The 21,192-nt window shown below is 41.5% G+C and overlaps 1 protein-coding gene across 4 annotated transcripts in view; it reads right to left on the bottom strand.

Annotated features, from left to right (window-relative positions):
• The window catches only part of CHN1 (chimerin 1), a 97,713-nt gene that overhangs the window by 6,572 nt on the left and 69,949 nt on the right, over window positions 1–21,192 (bottom strand). For all 4 annotated transcript variants that reach the window (XM_071747300.1, XM_071747302.1, XM_071747304.1 and 1 more), the window contains 2 exons: window positions 10,655–10,739; window positions 333–506 (listed from right to left, as the gene is read on the bottom strand). In XM_071747300.1, the coding sequence (XP_071603401.1) occupies window positions 333–506; window positions 10,655–10,739 (259 nt within the window). The remainder of the gene's footprint in view (window positions 1–332; window positions 507–10,654; window positions 10,740–21,192) is intronic.

Raw genomic sequence — 21,192 nt, 5'->3', positions numbered from 1 at the left:
AACTAGCAAAAGAAAATGCATCAATACAAATAGCAAATTCACTTAATTTTTTAAAATAAAAATATTACTGGAAAGATATCTGCCAATATATAACTATAAAGCAGTAATTGGCCATTATGCTATTCCTAGCAGAATCTATAAAAATTATAAATGGATATGAACCATGAAATAATGCAAGGTATAATATTAGGTGTGCAGGGTAATTGGCAGCCATAAAATGTCTTGTGCAAATCTGTTTTGAGCAATCAGACATTCAGCAGAAACCCAGATGACCCAGATCAATCTAAACAGATTACCAGTAAAGCAATGAAAGGCCATTTCCTATGCCTTACCTCTAGATTCAATTTCCCTAATGCACATATCTACTACCATTGGTCTCTTAGTGAAGTGTGCTTTTACTAGCGTTGTAAGGTCACAGCTGTACACTTTTTTGACATGCTTCAGGTCTGGCTTGCAGTCATTTGGGACCATCTTGGAACATTGCTTGTGCACATTTAAACCACAATCTGAGAGAAAGATGAAAAAGCAATTAGGGTGGTGTTTAGTGAAAACCCATCCCGAGATCATTACATGCGGCTCCTGCAGGATCTGACCCAATCTCACAACTCCTACTTCAGAGACACCTTTTAACCATCACACGTGTGAGGTAGGAACAGACCTGAAATAAAACAGATTTTCTACTCAAGACATTTCTTTTACCCCCAGAAGATTTAACACAGATTGACAAACTTCCCACCTGGCTTTTCAAATGAAGATGTAAGGGCCAATTATGATCCCCAGCACTATTACATATGTTGCTATGTGGAGTCCCCTGGATTTCTACAGAATGAAGAGATTTAGGAGCTTGAAGGATAAACGCCTTGATGGAAGCCCATACTTCCTCTCACTGCAGTACTGAGTATCTATCTATATGGATTCCCTTTGTAGTCCAGTTCTGCTGATTTTTCCAGTACTTGTAGTTTCATTAGTGCACCACAGATTATTTGATAATGTTCTTTCCAAAACCCCAGAGTTTATCACCAAGTTTAATTTCCAGTGAGTCAGCTGCAGCCTGCCACTAAAGTGGTTTTATTTACATAGTAGGCCTTTACAGCACACAGCTTTGTCACTTAAGTTCCTCTGTAAAACATCCAATCTCTAGCTGCAATTAAAGTTCAGCATGTCACCTTCAATCAGTCAAAACCGACACAGATCCCCATCCAGATGAAATGGATGATTAAAATTCCCTTTAGTTATTTCTATGCAGGAGCAGCTCCTTTCCCTGTGAGGAATGGTTAACACACAGGACAGGGAGCTAGGAATGCTGCATTTCCCACCTGGTTCTGATTTCATGCTGTGAACCCCACCTTGGCCAAAGCCATGCAATGCCTTTCCTGCCCCCCTGCAAACAAGCTGTACCACTGGGGTACCATGGGGGCCCGCCTTGGCCAGCATCATGGCTTGCTGGGACCCAGAGCCCTCTCCTGAGCTTTCCCCAGAAGCTGGATGTCTCAGGTGGTTGTGCTGAGCCCCAGGTGGTGGCAGCCTCAACCACTGTCCCTCCACAAGTCCCCTTTGGTCACTCTGGTTCCTTCAGCAGCTGCTCAGCTGCCTCATTTGTGACAGAGAGGAAATAAAAACAGCCAAAGCACTTGCTGTCATCTGAGCACTTATCTAAATCCTGCATTTAATCAAGTTCTCTAAGACCCCCCATTGGAAGGTACATGACCACACGACCTCTTTATACACAGCATCTACCATACTGGTGGTTCTGGGATGTGGAGCAAAGAAACTCTGAGCACAGCATCCAGAGCAGGTCAGGGGAGCTCCACCTACCCTTTACAGATCTAGGCCAGTGCTACATTTTGTATGAACTCGGAAAAAAAGGTCCCTCCATGCTTTAAATAGGGAACACAAATTAATTGGAAACATGACCTCAACCTTTTGGTGTCTCAGTGCTTCATGGGAAGAAGCAGCTGTTCTTACCTCCTTGGGGTCTTGTAGAAACAAAATCATTAAATGTTTGTGGAAATGCAGAGGAGAAATGTCTCCTCTTTGGTGTAAGCTGTGAATGCTCTGCTGTAAGAGCAGTACTTTTAGCAACAGCAGGACAAGATACTGAACAGGTACTATTAAATAAGTACCATCCATTCTGCTTTCAGAATAAAGATGAAGTTGTGAAGTAAAACTAGTAAGTCAAATAATGAAATAATTAAATAAAGGAAACCTCTTAACACACACAGAAGGGAAGCAGATTAAGACTACACAGGAAATTTTAATGCCTTATTTCCATTATTTTGAAACTTTAACTTCTCAATAACAGTATTTACAAAGCAAATGTAATTATTATATACGGAATTCCTAAAATTTCTGCAGGAAGCACCTATTCCTACGTGTGAAATGCTTTGGTATGTCTGTCAAACATGATGCCTACAAGACTGGACCGGCAGCATCTCACTCATGAAGATTCACAAGCAATTTTGTGAGCACAAATTAGCTGCTTCACACAGACAACAATATAGCTCTGAGTCATATTTCTGGGAGTCCAAGGATAATTAGGACTAAAATATACCAGAAAAAGGAAAAACAGGTTTTCAAGTGCCTTATACTTAAAAGAATTATCACATTCACTGAGGTCATCAACAAGAAAGTTTCATTTTAAAGAAATATCTAACAGATGTTTTCAATGTGAAAAATCTTGCTCTTGAATATAATTGTGCTGTTAATCCCATAGACTCAAATGGGCTTTGGATCTGACCTCATTAATGCCAGAATAATAATTACAAGTGCTAAAGTCAAGTTTTCTCCTCTCATTTGTTCTTCACTTGCACTCAATTAGATTTTTTGTACCAGTCTACTGCTTAAGGGCTCACAGACATTCCTGAGAACATTTAAAACCTAGAAATATTTCAGATACTTAATGCTGAGAAAATCCATGAGCACTACGTTCAGTATTACTGGGCCATATGGTATCCTTCTAATAATGGAGGCTCTTCACCTCTCATGTAAGCATAGGAGACCACCTTACTTTAGCAATTCTGCATCAATAAGTACTTCTAAGAGATTTCAGTGGAATTTTCAACAGCAAAATTGTATTGTTTTTCCAATAAAGAGGCTGAAACTCACTAACATGGTGCTTCCCTTCTCCCCAGCTAACAACAATTCATGAGAGGCAAGAAAGCCATGTCCCAGTCAGTAGCCTCTGCTTCGGTTGATAACTTAGGATGAAGGATGATGCCCTGATAACTCCAAGAAGGCAAAAAGCACAATGGCAGGAGGTCCATTCCACTCCACAGAGCAATGGGAATGTGCCAGTCTTGTACTCCAACTGTAGTCATCCTGCTTGTTAGTACTAAAAGACAGGAATTGCATATATTAAATAAAAACATCCTCTCTTCTCATTGCAAAACTTCATGAAAGCTTCAAAATCCATTGTTTTAGAATCACCTAGGAAGGAACAAGAAAGCTGAGGCCAGAGTCTCTCTGCATGCTGCTGCATGGTTAAGTCTTAGGACTGCTTGCTTTGTTCACATTCAGCATCTGGCTGGGTTTAAGACCAAGAAGATGGATTTGATTTCAGATTTAGGTCTATTTACTTTTGGTTGTATCAAATTAAATCCAGAATAGCAAATTGGCATTACAGGCTTTAGTCCAGATCTAATGTAACCAGAAGCTTTATCCATTTCTTACAGAAGGCTCATCAGAGGTTACCTGCTGGGTGAATATACCATTGGAGGGAAGCTAAAGCAACCCCCCCCTAAAGCATTGTATCTTCTGACAAATCCTGTCATAATACAGGACAGATTTAAAAGATACAGTTATGAACCCCTGATGGTCAATAGGAAAACTTCTACTAAAATCAGAATTTCACTTTATACAGAGATGATTTCTCAGGAATAGAATTGTAAGTCAAGCTTACCATTCCTTTTTACAGTGCCTATTGAACTGCGGCCACCAAATATGATAAATGCATTCATAAACTCAAGAGTTTATAGGAAGTCTGGAAATTTAGGAAAAAAAAAGGAAAGAGTAATTTTAGATGACAGGTTTAAAAGTCTGTGATAAGCTGCCTTGTCTTTAATAGCATATTGATTTAGGAGTTCACATGGACTGTGGCATTTCTTTTAAGAGAAGTAGTAAATTTAAAACCAGCCTGACAATACTTTCCTATGATGCCTAGAAAAAGGTTTGGTTATGTTTTAGAAACAGCTAATGCTGATGTTAGTCCACTGGGCTGAAAGAACAAATAACGTGTTCATATTAATACATGAGCAGAGGCAAAAGATATACGTACATTAATACTGCCCCATGAGCACACATTATAAATGTTTGCAGAGACTAAAATATACTTAGCTGTCGCTTTTTCTTATACTGCTGATTTGACTTTAGTCAGTTTTATGGCTTATGATTTACTGGCTAACATGGCTGCTGATCATGCTCCATTGGAACAATACCATATGCTACCTGCATCACTCTAATCGTATTTCTGAATTAAACCAATGAAAATTTATGCATTTTGTCACTCTGAGGAATGGCTGTAAGAGCTAAAAGGTAAATTTACATTATCTGCAAAAAGTCCTCAAAGGCTCTTCAGGGGATGATGGTAAGTGAGGGAGGGTGAGAAGTGTGGGAGTGGGGTGCTGATATCACACACTGCCTCGGGCAGGTCCACTGTGGAACCCACCAGGCAGCGTAACTCCCTCACCTCTGGCAAGCTGACATGAGAAGGTGACAGGTTCTACACAAGCACAAAGTATTATCATCGTTACTTTCGCAAAGGTGAAAAGGTTAGAAAGGAATTTGCTCTCATAAATCAATCATGAGCTCATAGCTTTCCTTTAATAATTTAATGCTCTTTCCTGTAGCAGAGAAAGCAATGTTTTCTGTTCCCTTGGATGCAGTGTGTGTGAACAACCAGATGAACATAGCAACCCCACTGGCCTCTCGTGCTGTGCTTTGTGCTTCCAAGAACAAGGCAGGGGTTGCTATAAAGATCTGTTATCTTCCTCCTCCTCAGCAGACCTGTTCCAGCCCACGTGGCAACACTGGAGCTGCTGCACTGCCTTTTGTACATAACATATGAGAATGTGCAGTGCACATCTGAAAGCAGTCTTGGTCCCATCGGAGCCTTACGCCACTTCATGACACAGCACCATGGCAAAAACTGCTCCCCCAGTCCTGATATCATCCATACTACTATATCATGCACTATAGGGGACATTATATTTAGCAAAGCATTTTCTAGATGGCAGATAGTTACTCGGCAACAAAAAACCCCTAATACTACAGAAAAATCAGAACTTATGAAATAAAAAGGTAAAAAGCACATGAAACCAGACAATTCCCCCCTATCCCATATTAAAAGATTACATATGTCTGTGCCTCCAAAAGCTGGTTGGAAAACACAGGTGAAATGTTCTTTCAGCAGAACACATTTGGTGGCGATGGTATGATCTTATGGAAGTTTTAAAAGATCACAGTTGCTCAAAACTTCCCTGGCTTCTTACCACAACACCTGCCTCCCTCCTTCACAGCTCCCCTGATAGGCCACTGGCTTGCTCAAGGCTTCCATGTCTGTGTGGGCTTGGAGATAAAGCTGCTTTTAGGACTTATAGTTTCAATAACGTACAGCTCCAGAATAGCTTCCCCATGGGAACGGCTCTGCAGTTAAGACTCCACTGCCTGATTAGCATTTCAAAATTTTGGAGCTCATTCCTCACAGGAACTCAAACAGATCCTGAGCTGGTGGAACAGCCTGTCAGGCAGAGCACATCTCCTCCAACAGCATCACCACCTGCCTGAGGTGGGCAGAGACTGCTCTCCAAACTGTTCCCTTCTCACAGCTCTGACCTTTATGGCCTTGCTTTGCTCTTGTTCCCTTTTTGGTCTGAATGCCTGTGCCTTACATGATCAGGGAAAACAGCAGAATTGGGGTGCATATCTCAGAAGCAGGCTGGATGGTGTTTTTAGGGTACAGGTGTGGGCAGAACAGGAGCTTATAATGACCAAGGCATGCAAAATACCTTGACAGCACATAACACAATAAGCATGCCTTGCCTTCCTTTTGCTCAGGAACGGCATCAGCCATTCTTCCAGGCACTAAAAGCAGGAGCACAGTGCCTGGACAACCAATGCCTGTGTGGTATCCTTCATCCTTATGCACCAGTGGAGCGATACAGGGCTGTCCAACACACAGGATTTAATAGCAAGGCAAAACAACCCAGCACAGGAAATGGGGCAGTTGTATGTTTTTCAGCTGCTGGAGAAGGAAATGGATGAAACGGGGAATTAAAGCATCTAAGCAGTAATTCACAAAACAATCCTGCTTTGAGACTGCACTTTAACTTTTCTGAAAATGGACTCTTGGGGTTTACTGCATTCAGGGCTGGCAGCGATTTGCTTGGGCTCAGCCAGTGGCAGCTGGTTCCCTCCACACTGATAGTTCAGCTGCAAGTTTATTTCTATCAGTTCCTCAGAGAGAAGTTACCTGCCCCAAGGAGAGCAAAATACAGGCAACAGCTACATGGGTGGCAGGCTGAGACAGTTCAGACCAGATCTACTAAGGCAGCAGAAAATTGTTTCGCGTACCACCTTAGAGGGTGATGCTGCCTAGTGTTAAAAGGAGCAGTTCAAAATACTATCAAAAGCATCCAGTGCAATACAGTAAAAAACCCCAAACTTTCCTTTAAGATTAATTAATGGTCTTAAACCAGCCTATTAAAAAAAAAAATCATCTGATTAAATCACTTATTAAGAACAACAAGCAAAAAGAGAGAGGATGAAGCAGATTATATAATAACTTGAACAGTTTTGATAGGCTGGGAAAGGGGACACAACACAGGCAGAACTTTGACAAGTCTACTCGTCTGCTTAACTAGAACTCTACTCTGGTAGTACACTAACAGCATCATTAATGCCATGGTCTAGTCTTTGAGAACACACACTATGCTCTGCTAATGCTTCTGAGTGTTACATGTTTGTATAATTCATAAAATCATACTCTGTAGTGTGTATCTGCAAATATTCTTTGGATATTGTAGTTTCTCTCCTGAACACTTTCTGGGCCCTGTGAGCATAGGGGGAATGTAATTAAGAATATATTTTTTTTAAGCTCATGCATTGGATTCTGAGCTGGGGTAAACTAACCTTCATTAGCATCAATGTTTACATAAGCTGGTGCCATTATAATTTCAAACACTTCTTCAGTCATTCCTACTTATGGCAAAAGCCTGCAGGAACGCACGTTGGAGATGGAGCATGCTGTCAGAAAAGCCAGATTCCTTGCATACAGATGAGTCTTCACCTCACAAAAATTTTAAGAGCCTATAGCTATGAAGGCCTCTCTTTATGGCAGGAAAAGACATATTCCTTTGTTTGCTGTAAACCTGAACAAGGATAACCTAGGGGCAATCCATCTGCCAGGGGTTAATCGTACAGGTCTGTACCCAACAACAAGATACTGAGTGCAGTCAGGGCTGTGTTTTGGCAGAGAGGGACACATTCAGTCATGCTGGACTGCAACCAACCATGAGTCAAGGCAGTTCAAGTTGCTAAGGCATCCTTGCTGGTTGCTATGGCGTATCTACTGTTATGAATATTTAGTTCTTGTTTATGATTTTTCAAAGGATTGTCTCAGTCTGTGTGACATAAACTGTTCTATCAGTCATTAGAAATAAGCTCTGCTTTTTCCTCTGGCTCCTCTTTCTCTCTGAAATGGGTGATACTGATCTTTGTTGTCCAGCCTTGGACTGACCCACACTTCCTGCATGTTTTTGTACTTCCACAGAGAAGAGGATTTTAAATGGCTGAGAGTAGCCCATGCAGTAATCCAGTTATATTTTTTAAACTTACCACTTCGATACAACAAATAGAGCCCTCTGGATATGTGCAACTGTTTGCTATAAAAAGCAAATGCTTTAAAAAGTACAAAATTACACATGATCAGTGCAGTTTTGCCCATAGGCATTTTCAAAGAAATGATTACACAGACCACCAAGCAGATTTTGTGGACTCCCCTGGAGTGGCATTGAACCCCATTCGAATGCAAGTGGGCTGCTTCCTGCTAAAAGCTGTAATTTTTTGAAGTATGTACCCACTCTGAAAAACAATGGCCTCTTCTGGTACCTTTTTTACTGTGCCTCAGTGTTTCCATATTAAAATGGCTCAGTTCAGAAGCAAAATGATTACTTTGTAAAAAAAGCATCACCCCAAAATGCATGTAAACTCAGCCAGACTCATGACATTCAAACCTAGAGCTCTTCCACACTAGGATGTTAATACTGCTTGCACTTTGTGTCTGTGCACCTCTGCCTTTCCTCCGAAATGGCCAGATCAGAGCAGCTTCTGGCTCTGACAGCTTGTACAGCCACAGCTGGGAGCAGGGAGATCCTGCTGAAGGTGAGGCACAGACGAGGTAAGGTCAGTGAACTGCTGAGACTGTCCTGCCATCTCCACAGGGCACTGCCTGGAGTTCATCTGCTCTACCCAGCCACTAATTTCTATGAAATTTATGAGAACAAAATAATCTGGGAAGTGCCTCATCCTCCACCAGTTATTTCTGAACCTTGGCGTGAGGGGAAAACAAGCAAGGTGGGCCAGCTGCAACTCTTGTCCTTGGAAAGCCAACCTCTCCTGCTCCTCAGCCCCAAGCAGGGCATGCAGGGCACGCTGCAGAGACCAGACCTGCCAGGCTGAGGCAGCCCAGCTCGGTGGCCTCCCTGCTTCAGGGCTGCTCCCCTGCTCCTCCTCACACCCTGGCTGATGATGATGCTGCACATCAGCAGCTCTCCTGGTTGTGCCCAGTGACCTTGAGCATGACCTGAAAAGCTTCAGCCTCCTCCTGCCCCAATGCCTCACTGATGCTTCAGCAAAGAAGTGAGGTCTTATAACATGGGAGTTCAAAATATAAGTAAGACCACAGAAATTACCAGAAGCTACCAACAGTGAAATGAAACCTTACACAAGATAGAAAGCCCTAATTATAGCTTCTGAACCTATGAAGTCATCTAATACACATATGTTCTTCTACACCACAAGGAGGAAAAAGGAGACATACAGTACTTATTACCATCCTCATAAGGAGGAAAGGAACACAGACTTTTGGAAAATCACAATTTAGAAAACTCTGCAAAAAACCCCAGAAAATCAGCTCTACACTGCTTTAAAAAGCAAACAAAACCAAAAAACAGCCAGTACAAAATCATATGCACTTTGGATTTAATTATAAAAGCAATATTGCTTTTTCATTCCACGATGCCATGAAGCATTGCAAGCTATCATAGTGTTAATTTTTACTGATTTTCTGGATCAACGTTACTTAATATAATTATGAAAAACACACGATATTTCTCCATAATGCCAAAACTGAGGAGTTTACTACAGGTGAGCAAAGAAAATGGCACACTTACTGCCTCGTTTTATAAAAAATTACTGCTTTACTCAGAAAATAATTCAAGAACAAAATTAGACTTAGACTTTATCTTCTAGCACTGTGCAAAATCAACAGCAGTAAAGAATACTGACAATTGTCATTCATAAGTGAAGGATGTGGCTGCTACCCTAAATACATAGTGGGGGAAAATACTCAGAAAGGAAACACCATTTTTACATAGTAATTTCTTAAAAGAATTGTATGCTCCAATACTTCCTGGACAGTTCTAAGACTATCAGTAGCAACAGAATCTTACATTCAGATAATTACTGGGAAGGATTTTAACATATTTAAAGTCTGTTTGGCTATAGATTGTTTTAAGTTTGACAATATTTTGCAGTTTTGTGATAAAAAGCCCTCTTATTTGCTTGAGACCAGACTTCAGAAAGCTTCAGACAGAGCAGATTTTCTTAAATTAGCTTGAAAATTCAGTTTCCAGGGCAACATATGCAGGTCTTCATACATCAACATTTCTTTGCACCATTTTATAAATGCAGTTGCTTGCTAGAATGTCATAAATACTTCTTAAATACAGTAAACTATTTTGATCACTTTGATCCTTTTTTTTTCCCTTTGAGAAAAGCTGACTGTCCTTTCTTTTCAGAAGAATCATATCAATAAAACTGTCAAATTTTTTACTTCAGAGAGGCTTTACCCCAAACTGCCTGCAGTGACACCCATGCATGTAAGACATTTCTACCAGCACCTGAATGTGTACGTAACATTTCAGTAGGCATCCCTTATTCATCATTCCTTTTCTTACTTTCTTTTCAGTTTGCAAGGAGAACTGACTCAGGGTCTATGGCAAGATGGGAGTCCTGCTGGCTTATACATAAAATTAACCTGAATGCCTGTTTTACAGCAGCAAAGTGAAATCTGCTGATGCCCACTCTGCACATCAAGATCCCCATCTCACACCTACCAGTACATCCAAGTGATGTAAAATTAATAAAGCTAACAAGACATCTACCTATATTCTCCTCCATTCTAAAGGAGGGAAAAAAAAATCCCTTAATGATTATAATTTCTCCTTCATGAGTGCCTGAGAGGTGCTCTGCACCACTGCAGCGACGTTACTGAAAGAGGTACCTGAAATCACAGACAGCAGAGTGGATGTTTCCTTCTTCAGTTCTAACAGGGGTCAGATCAGACCCTTGCCATACAGAGCTATGGTAGAGCAGGCAGTATATTAAATATTTACAACATGAGGACAATCTTAGGAAAAGGAAATTGAAGGACTGTTACCTGCACATTTTACTCCCTGAGCAATGAGGCCCCACATAAAGTTCGCACAGTATTCACACCAATGTGGGCCCCTGAACGTGTGCACCTGGAAGACAGTAAAGGAAAGGAAAATTAGAAAAAATGACCCAACTACTTCACAGGCATCACTATCAAGGGGTCTAAACATGGCAGAATTCCTCTTCTTTGAAGGCAGCATGGTGTGAGGAAGCTTTCCTTTATCACTTTAGAAAAGGAATAAAGAAATGTAAGAAAGAATTATCTGCCAAGACTCATGCAGACCTAGAGGAACCAGGAGCTCTTCATCCCAAGTCATCCTGAGCAGCAGAACAGGGTCTGTGGGGGTCTGCTCCCAGCCCAGGGGGGACAGAGAAGGAATGGCAGGTTGCAGCTCTTCTCCTGCCTCTTGGCATCCCTCTGCCTGGGCAGGATTTCAGCCATGAAGGGAGGCTTTTGCGGCGACCATGCAAGAGTTCACCTCTCAATTTAAAAAGTCTCCTGCCTTGCTATCCCCTCCATAAGGTACCGTGTGAAATGCGTAGGGGGCTGCAAGATTTTGCTTCGGGCAGAGGGAGTCCTGCCAGGCAAAAATGCTGGTGCTACACAGAAATGCTGCAAATGTACTTACGGACTTCCCCGTTTAGCGTAACTCTAAAAGGAAATTAATTCTCTTCAGATTAACGCCACATATTGAAAACCCAAGTGAATCTAGGATACGGCAAAGAGAATCTACTGAACCAGGAAAAAATTCAAAGCTAAAGAAGAAAAAAACTAATGCTGCTTTCAATCCCAGCTCACGTGCTTGTTACAAATCCTGCAGGCACCATTAGCTGCTTCTGATTTTATTCTGATAAAGTTCCTGCTGTAGGAAACCACAGGATTCTTTACAGAGAAAATCATTACTTTCATGGCCAGCGTAAAAGGCTTTGAGCCTGCATTTAGAAGACACAGGCCAACAACAACAACAACAAGAATCAGTAACTCATGATGATAAAGTAATGAAATTTGCTGTGAAATGTAATAAAAATGCTTTAGGCTTAAGTCACTCCAGAATTACTGAGTGGGTATCAGAGCAGGCAGTAACCTCAAGCATTTGCACTGCTTGGTAGGATCAGCATGGAGCAGAGAGAAGGAGCTGTTGGAAACATGCCTGCCCAACATCCACACAGGGCTCTGGTTATAAACAGCAAAATATGATGTGGCCTGACCGAGGTGGTGAGCATCCCCTGTGACACTGATTTAACTAGCAGCTGGGTCCCAGGTGACACTCAACTCGAGCAAGTGCCAACCCAGAGTGGCTCCCAGCATTCCAGATTGTGTTTCAGTTTTGGCAACTGGAAGCTCTACACCCTCCTGGGCATTTGCTGCCCACGAAGCAGCAGCACAGCAGATTGCTGTTAGTCTGTAAAGTTACTCTGGAATTCACCAAGCAATTCACGTGCACTAAGCAAGGCTCATCATGGCCTCTAGCCCTGAACATCTCTGGAGGAAGGCTGATGGTGCCCAGGCCCGTGTCCTCATGGCACTGGCACAGGCTGCCTCCCCCCAGCTGCTGTCCCCACCCACTGCCACAGCCTTCTGAGGGTGACAAGTGCTCCACCAGCCCCCTTCTCCCTACAGCTCCAGCTGACTTGCACAAAGTGAACAATGACAAGACTGTCAGCAGCTGTAATCTCCATTTTCTTTTTTCCTCTCACCACAAAGAGATTTTTCACACCTTCTTCTCTGTTACCCACCTGCACTACCCACATCCTCTTGGCTTTCTTCCTCAGGCTTGTGCTTTTTTCCAGGACTTTGGCAGTGTTCCCTTCCCAGAATAAGCACATTCTAATATCCTCAAGCAAAAAACTGTGATTTAATGCCTGCAGGACTAACAGAACTTTTTCAGGTAAAAAAAAAAAATGTCACCACATTTTTTTTGGCCACAGGAATATTCCCTCAAAAAGACATTTATTGAAAATATTTCTCAAAATTCCTGTTGAGGAAAATCGAAATAAAATGATAATTCAAAAGTTGATGCAAAATCCAGTCTTTTTTCAGAATCCTTTTCAGTTTTACACATTATTTACATATTTTTATTTTTTCAGTATTTCTGACTGTAAAGGAGGAAGAAGAGAATTTTTTTCTTGTTCCTTGAAATGCTGACATTTTAACCTCTTTCTTTAGGCAGAACAAGGAATAATTCTGAAACTTTAATATTTCTTGGTAAATAAGAAGAATGATACTATCTGTGCCTCTGCTTGCTAATTTCAGTTCATCAAATTCAACATTTGTGCCATTTCCTGAAGCATTTCTAATGGCTTTCCTGGGAGCTAGGGCCTCATCCTGACTCCTCAGGGCCACCTCCAGCACTGATAGTCACCAAATCTCAGATGCCCAATGTCTAGCTGGCTGTCATTTTCACTGTGAAAATCCCTCCCTCCTGGCATCTTGATCTTGCTGCCCACCATGGTCTGCATGTTTCCACCTCCTCCTGACTCTCCCTAGGAACTCCTTGGCAATGTTTACCACGTTCTAGATCTGTCACTTCAACCTTTTGCCTCAGTTTTTATTTTTACTGTTCCAAATTTTTTGAGCTTAATTTCTCTTATGTTTCTAATAACCATTATCCACCTGGATTAAAAAAAAAAATTAGCTTCCTGCTACAGCCAGTTCTCCTGACACATCCTGGCTCTCAGCTCACCCCTCAGAGGCGTTTACATTAATCATCATCAACTTAAAAATGACAAGGACAAAACAGACTTTCCTCTTCTCTACCAACACTGCATGTATTGGTCACCCTTCACAAGATCAAGATTGACTTTGCCCTTCAGGATCATTGCCTCAGCATCATTAGCACTGTTCTCTTGTTCCATGCATCCAGGTTTCCTCCAAAAACTGAAATAACTTTCCATATCATCAGGTAAGAAATTAACATCTCAGTTAGAAGATTTATCCAAAGCCTACTCATCTTTATGCTGCCCCATCCAAATTACTCTTTTTTAATCCCTTCTTCTGATCTCAAGTTCAAAGCAAATTAAAAAGTGAGGGTTGGTTTCTCTATGTTCCATAATGCTCTACCTTGCTTTGTCCTTTATCTGACATGCAACAGGGAGGTTCTCTGTCAATATTAATGAGGAGACCCAATGGCCATAAAGCCCTTCTGTCCTCACTGCACACAACCCCCCAGGATCAGCTCTGAAGCCTCTCTTGGAGTTTCTAAGTGGTGCTGACATTTCCTGGGGTTCAGTGGTGCCAAAGCATTGATCTCCCCACTGCCACGGAGGGGAACTGGACATCTAACCTTGTGCTAAATACACAACATCTCTGGAAATTAAATCAGACGCAGCAAGTGATGCCAAAAAATAGCGATAAATTGATCTTCTGAGGTCAGAACAACCTCTAATCCTGTTTCATCCTCCAGAGCCAGGGCCTGGCAGCATGCTAAAAAGAAACACGTTTGCATCCCTTTGCTAGTTCAAGAATCAGCACCTGCAAACAATACTGCATTTATTACATGACACTGTTTATGCAGCATTCTGATTTTTATATCTAACTCCCCATTCTAAAAATCTGCCAAGCAACTTGCTTGTTTTCAAAACTAAAGTATGCTTTCCAGAAAAAATTCTGAAAACACACCCAGCAGAGTCCCAGAGATCCTGACTTAAATTACAAGGGGTTTCTTTCTCCTTATAAAAAGAGCATCTGCCATATGCAGATTTTACTGTCTTATAAAATGTGAGAGAGCAAGATTGCCAACAGTGGTTTTATATCTCCCAAACCTTTCATTCTCACTCCCACCCTAAAAATCTTTCTCTTTCCATAAGGTTTCAACTGTGAGTGATTTTTTTAGGAATGGGGAAAATTGGTGAGCGGGAGAGCAAAATAAACCGGTTTTAATCTTAATTTGTAAAATACCAGGGATAACTTTCAATTGAAAAGAAAAATCCAGATAATTTTAAAGGAAAATACCTGCTTCAAAAACTAAATAAAATACTCTTAGTGAGCTATTACTGGAAGTCTAAGGTAAGAGGAGAGACTCATATTGGACTTACACCTAAGCATTTCTATTTTGGACTCTCCTGCAACATCAGCAAGGTGTAATAAACATTTAACTATGGTGATCTTATGTAGAAGGACAGTTTTTTGGCTTAGGCTTGAAATACCTCTTCTTACACACAGAGTAAAATAGCTTACTAACTCTTGTGATTAATAACTCTAAGTTAGAGAATTTTATGTATTTTGTTTTGCATTTTATTAAAATATTTCTTAGATAAAGACAAAGTTTTAGGAGAAGCAAATAAAAATTGATCCAGTGGCTCTGACAACAGATTATACCACAAGCTGCAACTCCTTAAGCATCTCCCACCATTATTTCTAAGGCTCTCTAAAGGTCACTGTTGAAGTTAGTTACCCATGTATCTTGTAGCTCCACTCATTTTTTATGCTTTTGGCTTTTACTAGGCAGTTGTTGAGCCAGCCTTGATTACTATCTGAAAACCAAGAACGAGCCAGCAGATAATTAGAATTCCTAATCAGGAAACTTACATTATATCACCTGTCAATCCACGGAAGAAGAGAATGAGGAAATATCAGCAAAATGTGTAAATGAGATATAAGAGAACAGGATGGATTGGTTGAGCTTTAGCAAAGCCACTGCTGGGAAGAAAGGAGGGATGGATCTGACAAACTATGGTTATGCCAACTCAACACCAAACACAGAAAACAAAAGCCTTTGTGACAGTATACAAAAAAGCCTTCTTTTGTCTAGAGGCTGCTGCCATGGTCTCCCTGAACTCCCACTCTGACAGTACCCTGCTCCATGCAGAGCACCTCTTCCACAGCCCTTCCATACAGTCCTGCTGGCTATACTGTCTGTCAAACAAATTCCCAAGGATGATGGGACACTGATGATGAAGGCTGTCAGCTCAGTGGTCCTGGCTGATTTGCAATTCCATCAACTGAATTCTGCCTGTTGGGACTCTACCAAGGTTTTAATTGGATATGGGAGACATCTTAAATCTCAATTAAAATGATGAACTCAGCCTGTATTATTAATGTCTGCCTTTCCTGTCACAGCTGGTTACATCAGGCACAGAGCATACCCATGTGAGCACCCAACAGGCCATGATCCATCCCTGGTCCAGCCAGACATGACCTGGATGTGAAGGGTACAGAAAAGGTAACAGTGAGAAAGTCAATTAACTCAACTACCAGTTTGGGCAATGCTTCAATTGAATCTCTGCATGTATTACTGTGATTAGATTGTGCCTCTGAAACAAAGGTCTTGAGCACTCCCAAAATTCCAGTACATGATATTCCTCCTGTGAGGCAAATATTGCTGCTGATGAGTAATCCGAGAAGTGAAAAGACTGCCATGACAACCCACACAGCAGAGCCCTAGCTGCGAGAAAATCACTTTCATGCAACGATGTAGCAGCAAAGGCAGTAACTGAGCCCACTGGAAGGCACCTTTTCCAAAGCAAGAGCTGACTTTGCCTACATCAGCTGGGGTGTTACCCTAAGAATTCAGCCTGGGATCACCTCAATGACTCTGTCCAGCAGCTTTAGAGATGCTGGCTGAACGCTGCGTGGCTCAGAGCATGGAGTATGAACAGAACCCTTAGTGCCAGTGAAACACAGTGTGAAACACTGACACAAGTGTTGAGCAGGCAAACCTTTCTGCAGGTCCTCACTTGCTTGGAGCCAGAAGTGCTGCTGTGTCTCGTTTACCCTCTGGCTTGCACTAACCATGTCAGCAGCAATGGGAACAACTGGAAATAGCAGTTAGGTCATGCTCAATGAAAGCAAAAGAGAGTAGCATGTTATTGGCTTTTTTTTTTTCTGCTTGTAAATTCAATTAGCGTGACCACTTTTCTTTTAGGATGGAAGAGCAGATTTTCTTTAGATTTATAGCCAGAAACTGGAACACTGTCCATTCGATTTCAGGACCAAGTTACTTGATACCTATGCCCTGCAAAAAATTCTGAAACTAGAGATGAAAATTGAATAAAATCCTTAGAGTTTAAATTGTATATATATATATACATACTTTCTATGCTATATGCAATTGTGTAAATCTAATATAATAATGATGTGAACAGACTATAAAACTCTAAGAGATTCCTAAACAATTGCTTTTGCAATGCTGCTAAGGCTAATTTGCATGAAAAGCTGTTAATGATGAGAGAGCACAACTTGTGTCAGATGCTCCATGAGGCAAACTCCCAGCAGAGTCCTTTGCTTCTCAGCTTCACCACAGTCATGAGCTGGTCCACATGGAAGACTCATAGAATCCACATCTGGGGATTGTTAAAATGACTGGTGATGTGGGAAGAAATTATAGCTTTAACAAATTAAGGATTTAATAAAAGGTGGTGGCTTGATTGTTTTTTTTTAACACAGAGGCAAAGTTTGAATTCAGGTACAAGCCCTAAGAAACAATAAAGGGTTAAATAATGCTGTGCTATATGGAGTCTGCTTTGGAAAATCCCTGGTTTAAAAAAAAAAAAAAAGTAAAAAAGTAAATGTAACATTAAATAAATACCTTAGGAGACTAAAACCCATCAATGCCCAAAGCTTTACTGGCTTGAGCTGTCTTATAAAACACTCAGAGTTTCAGAAGCAACAACACAGAGATTATGAGATCTTCACATGAGTTTTGTGAAAGTTTTCCTCCAGTTTTGTTCTCCAGATATTTTCCCTGCCTCTGAACATTTTTTCCCCTCAAGTAACAAAAGTCAAAAAGAAATACCAAATTTCCTGTGGTTTTCTTATCTGTGAGAACACACAGAGACTCTCCCTGGGGACTCTGGTATAGGCACCCAGCTCTCTTTCTGAATATTCATTTGAGTGCAGTGGCTCACTTAAAGATGTTTTGAAAATACGTTCAGTGCCAGCTCTGTACCTAATAAAAAAATGAGTATCCTCTTTTCAGCAGAACTAGACCAATTTACCCCAAATCGGCATCTGCCCCAGTTTTCAGAAGATCAGAAATAGAAATGAGTTCATGTTAGAAGTCACAGAAAAATGGCTCTGCTTAATATAGTAAGAGTCTGTTATAGTTTCTGGTCTTTTTCACAGCATTTCCTCTGCACTTTCCATCTCCCCATTTCCCAGGGTTTAGGCACAACTTTGCTAAGCAGCTCTTGTTAGAATAACAAGATTTGGCATGGAGGTGATTTGCTATGACTTTTTACGCTAGCAAAGCACATATCACAGATTCAACTACACCAGTAAAATTTAGGTAAGGGACAGGTTAGCTTTTTTGTTTCAAAGAAGCAGTATAAATTTCACTGGCAGAGTAAGCCTTGTTAAAATCAGCAGTCTCTCCCTTACAGGATGCTTGCATCTGCCTACACCAGCAAAGCCTTTCCAGTGGACTGGTCTTCACCTTCACTTTTTATGCACTTCACTTTTTGGAGAAAAAAAAAGGAGCCTTCACTTTTTGTGCAAATTTAAGGCTACATTCTACCCCCAGTTGTTTCTGGAAAAGCATGTCTCTGCTCCAGAGACATCCCCGTTTGGCCTTCCTAATGGGTCATACTCAAACAGAAAGCCAGGGTGCTGCTTCAGTCCACAGGGGAAATGAGGAATCTCAACAAACAGGAATAATCAGCATCTCTTCTGACTTGGCTTAAGCAGCTGTGGAAAAACAGCTTTGCTTTCTGGAAGAAGTGTTGGCTTGAAAGGGAATTATGCTCTGAACCGATTCACCAAGCAACTGTTACTTATTACAATTAATTGACTCTGCTGTCTCAGGCATTAGTAAGATAGTGACTAAGAAACAGCATGACAGAACAAAATACTGCAGAGAGAGAGAGAGAGCAAAAAAATAGTCTTCTGGAGACACAATGCATCTATTTTGTGAAGAGCCAGAGAGAAATGAGACAATATCCCAGTGAAAATGATGCATGGAAACACAGATTTCAGTCCAGCTCTGAAAGGCACAGCCACCTTCTTGCTCCAGTGAAGCACCACAGTGCTAATCCAGGCAGCAGAGCTGTTTTATGCCTTGCACTATTGGCAGCTACAAAACACCTGCAGAGTGCTCCACAGCTCGTCATCAGGACTCAGAAGTGTCTGAAGGAATACCTATAACCAGCTAAGGGAGCTAAAAATCCCCCAGGGCTCATGAGTCACACAGGCTGGTGGCAAGAGAAGACCTTTAAGGTATTTTGTCCAGGCTTATTTTAAATTTGTCAAGTGAAGGAAAGGTTATTGCACTGACTAACGAGTTTCATCACCCTGAAGATTTCTTGCTGTTAATCTCGAATTTTCCCTTTCTTCCTCCTTTTAAGCTACCATCCCACAATTCCCAGCTAACAATCCTCTTCCATGACTGCCCTCCATGCCATTAACATTCTTCAAGCAGAATTTTACTGTGTTCTCCAGTCCCATACAAAGGGCAGGCAAAAGAGGGAGGTCAGTGTCCAAGACCAAACCGTGGCACCAGGTAGGGAAGAGGTGCAGGAGATGTTCCAGGTTAGGTAGGAATCAACTTGGGTCAGAAGGCACCTCATTAGATGGATCTTTTTTTTCTAACTGCAAAAAAATATGGGATATATATGGGAAGACAGAGAGAGGAGGACACAAAGAGAGACAAAGTCCAGGTGACTGAGCAAAGGGAACCCTGTGTGTTCACTATTCTAATAAAACTGCTGCACCAGAGAGAGCTGAGGTTACCTTAAGCCCAGCACTGATTCCCTTGCAGTGCAGAACCTCTGGCTAAAGCCCACCTCATACATTCCAACACAGAGCTCCTCCTGGTCCTCCATAACCAACCTGAAAGTTTCAATCCACAGGGCACCTTAACACAGGCCCCTTTTAACTGCAAATCTGAGGCTCCTGCTGCTGCCTTGAAGCTCCTACACCTGCCTGCCCAGGAGGTGCCCAGCTGCTCCCTCCCCTTAAAACTATTGAATAGATCAGGTATCAGCTAGGTAAGAAACTGTATTTTAATTTAAAAGCTATCACAGTTGCTGCATTTTGGAGACAAGCTAAGCAAATAAGGGATTTATAAGGGACAGGAAAAAGCATTCTTATTGATAGAGTGAGTCCAGCTGTAGAATAAATTTATGTGAACTATTTAGGTAAAAATTTAGTCTGTCCACTTCTGTGAAATATTACAGGACTTTCCTCTATGATAAAGCTTCTTTTTTGTAAGGAAGTAACACCTTTGGCCTCAGTTATGCTCCGTGACAGCAATTCAAAGAGCACCCACAGATCTCTCGGGGTTTCCAAATAAAACACACTATTATTCACCTACACTGGGTTGAAGAATAAATTATATCAATCACACGTGTGTCCATATAGGTATATGTGTACCACAAAGTGTGGGGAGATTTCTTACCCATAACGGGTAAGAAACTGAAAGAGAAGAAAAGCCTTTCTATGAAAGGTGGGGCTGAAATTTTGAAGATGAGGTGACTGTCCTGGTTTGGTCTGATGATTCACTTTTCCAGAGATCTCATTTGGTGTGCTGGATTCAGAAAGGCTGAATATACGGCAGGACAGCAAAAGAAATCAATATGCAAATAGAGAGATCCAATCAAGTCCCACTCACAGTCCTAGCTAACCTCCAAATCTCATTATTCAATTACAGCTAAATAAAATACCATGTCAAACAATATTGATGTCTTTTAGCTGATAATTTGGATTAACAGAAAATTAATCTTTTATATTAGATTTCTAGAGAAGAACACAAATATTAACCTAAAGCTTTTTATAAATTAGAAAAAAAAGTTCAAATACACTTAAAAAAATAAAGTATTTGTAATACCTAGCTCTCAGCCTGAGAACAGGAAAACTCAGTCAGATCTGACATTTATAAATCATCATCCCTTTCTTTACTTATGAAGATTAATTTAAGGTAATTCAGCACTGTGTTTGTATTTGAGATGTGCTTATGAGAGACCAGACCTCCCCAGCCAGGAGAATATTATGAAGCTGGAGGAGATCATTACTCCTGCAGAGCTCGCATCACCCCAGCTGGCCAGCCCGCTCTCTTCAGGCAGGAGACAACTCACATTCCAGCAGATTTAAGTAAGATTACAACCTTCCAAAACCTGAGCCATGCCAGCACTCCTAGTAGAACTGTGTTTATGTAGATTAATGGATTTATTCAGGAGACTTCTTGATGATTTAGGAGTTAAAAGCAGCTTTCATGTTCACCCCTTCTCAAGGCATCTGCCCTCCTGGAGGGCCATCACCACACAGCTTCTCGCCCACTGTGTTCTTCTACCTGAGCTTTGCCAGAGTCAACAGTCTGAGGGGCCAAAATACACCTGTGTCCTTATCTACCCACCCGACAGGGACAGGAGGTGCAGGGGTAGAGGAGAACAGAGATCTCCTAACCTGAGGCCGAGCTGCTCAGGCATTTGCCCACGCATCCTGCCTCTGGAGCGGTTGCTGCCGTCTTCGTCCCTTCTCCAAGACAACGGCACTGCTCACTGATGTGCACTAATGATTCTCCCCTTCCCCTCCCTCTGCTGGGATGTTACAGCATTTCCAATATAAAGGGATTTCTGAGACCCCTTCATTTCTGTCACTAGTGATGTGCT

Source organism: Heliangelus exortis, chromosome 6 (assembly GCF_036169615.1).
Source record: "Heliangelus exortis chromosome 6, bHelExo1.hap1, whole genome shotgun sequence".
Taxonomy (NCBI): domain Eukaryota; kingdom Metazoa; phylum Chordata; class Aves; order Apodiformes; family Trochilidae; genus Heliangelus; species Heliangelus exortis.
Note: the sequence above shows the minus strand (reverse complement) of the source record. Positions and strands in the feature narration are given on the sequence as shown.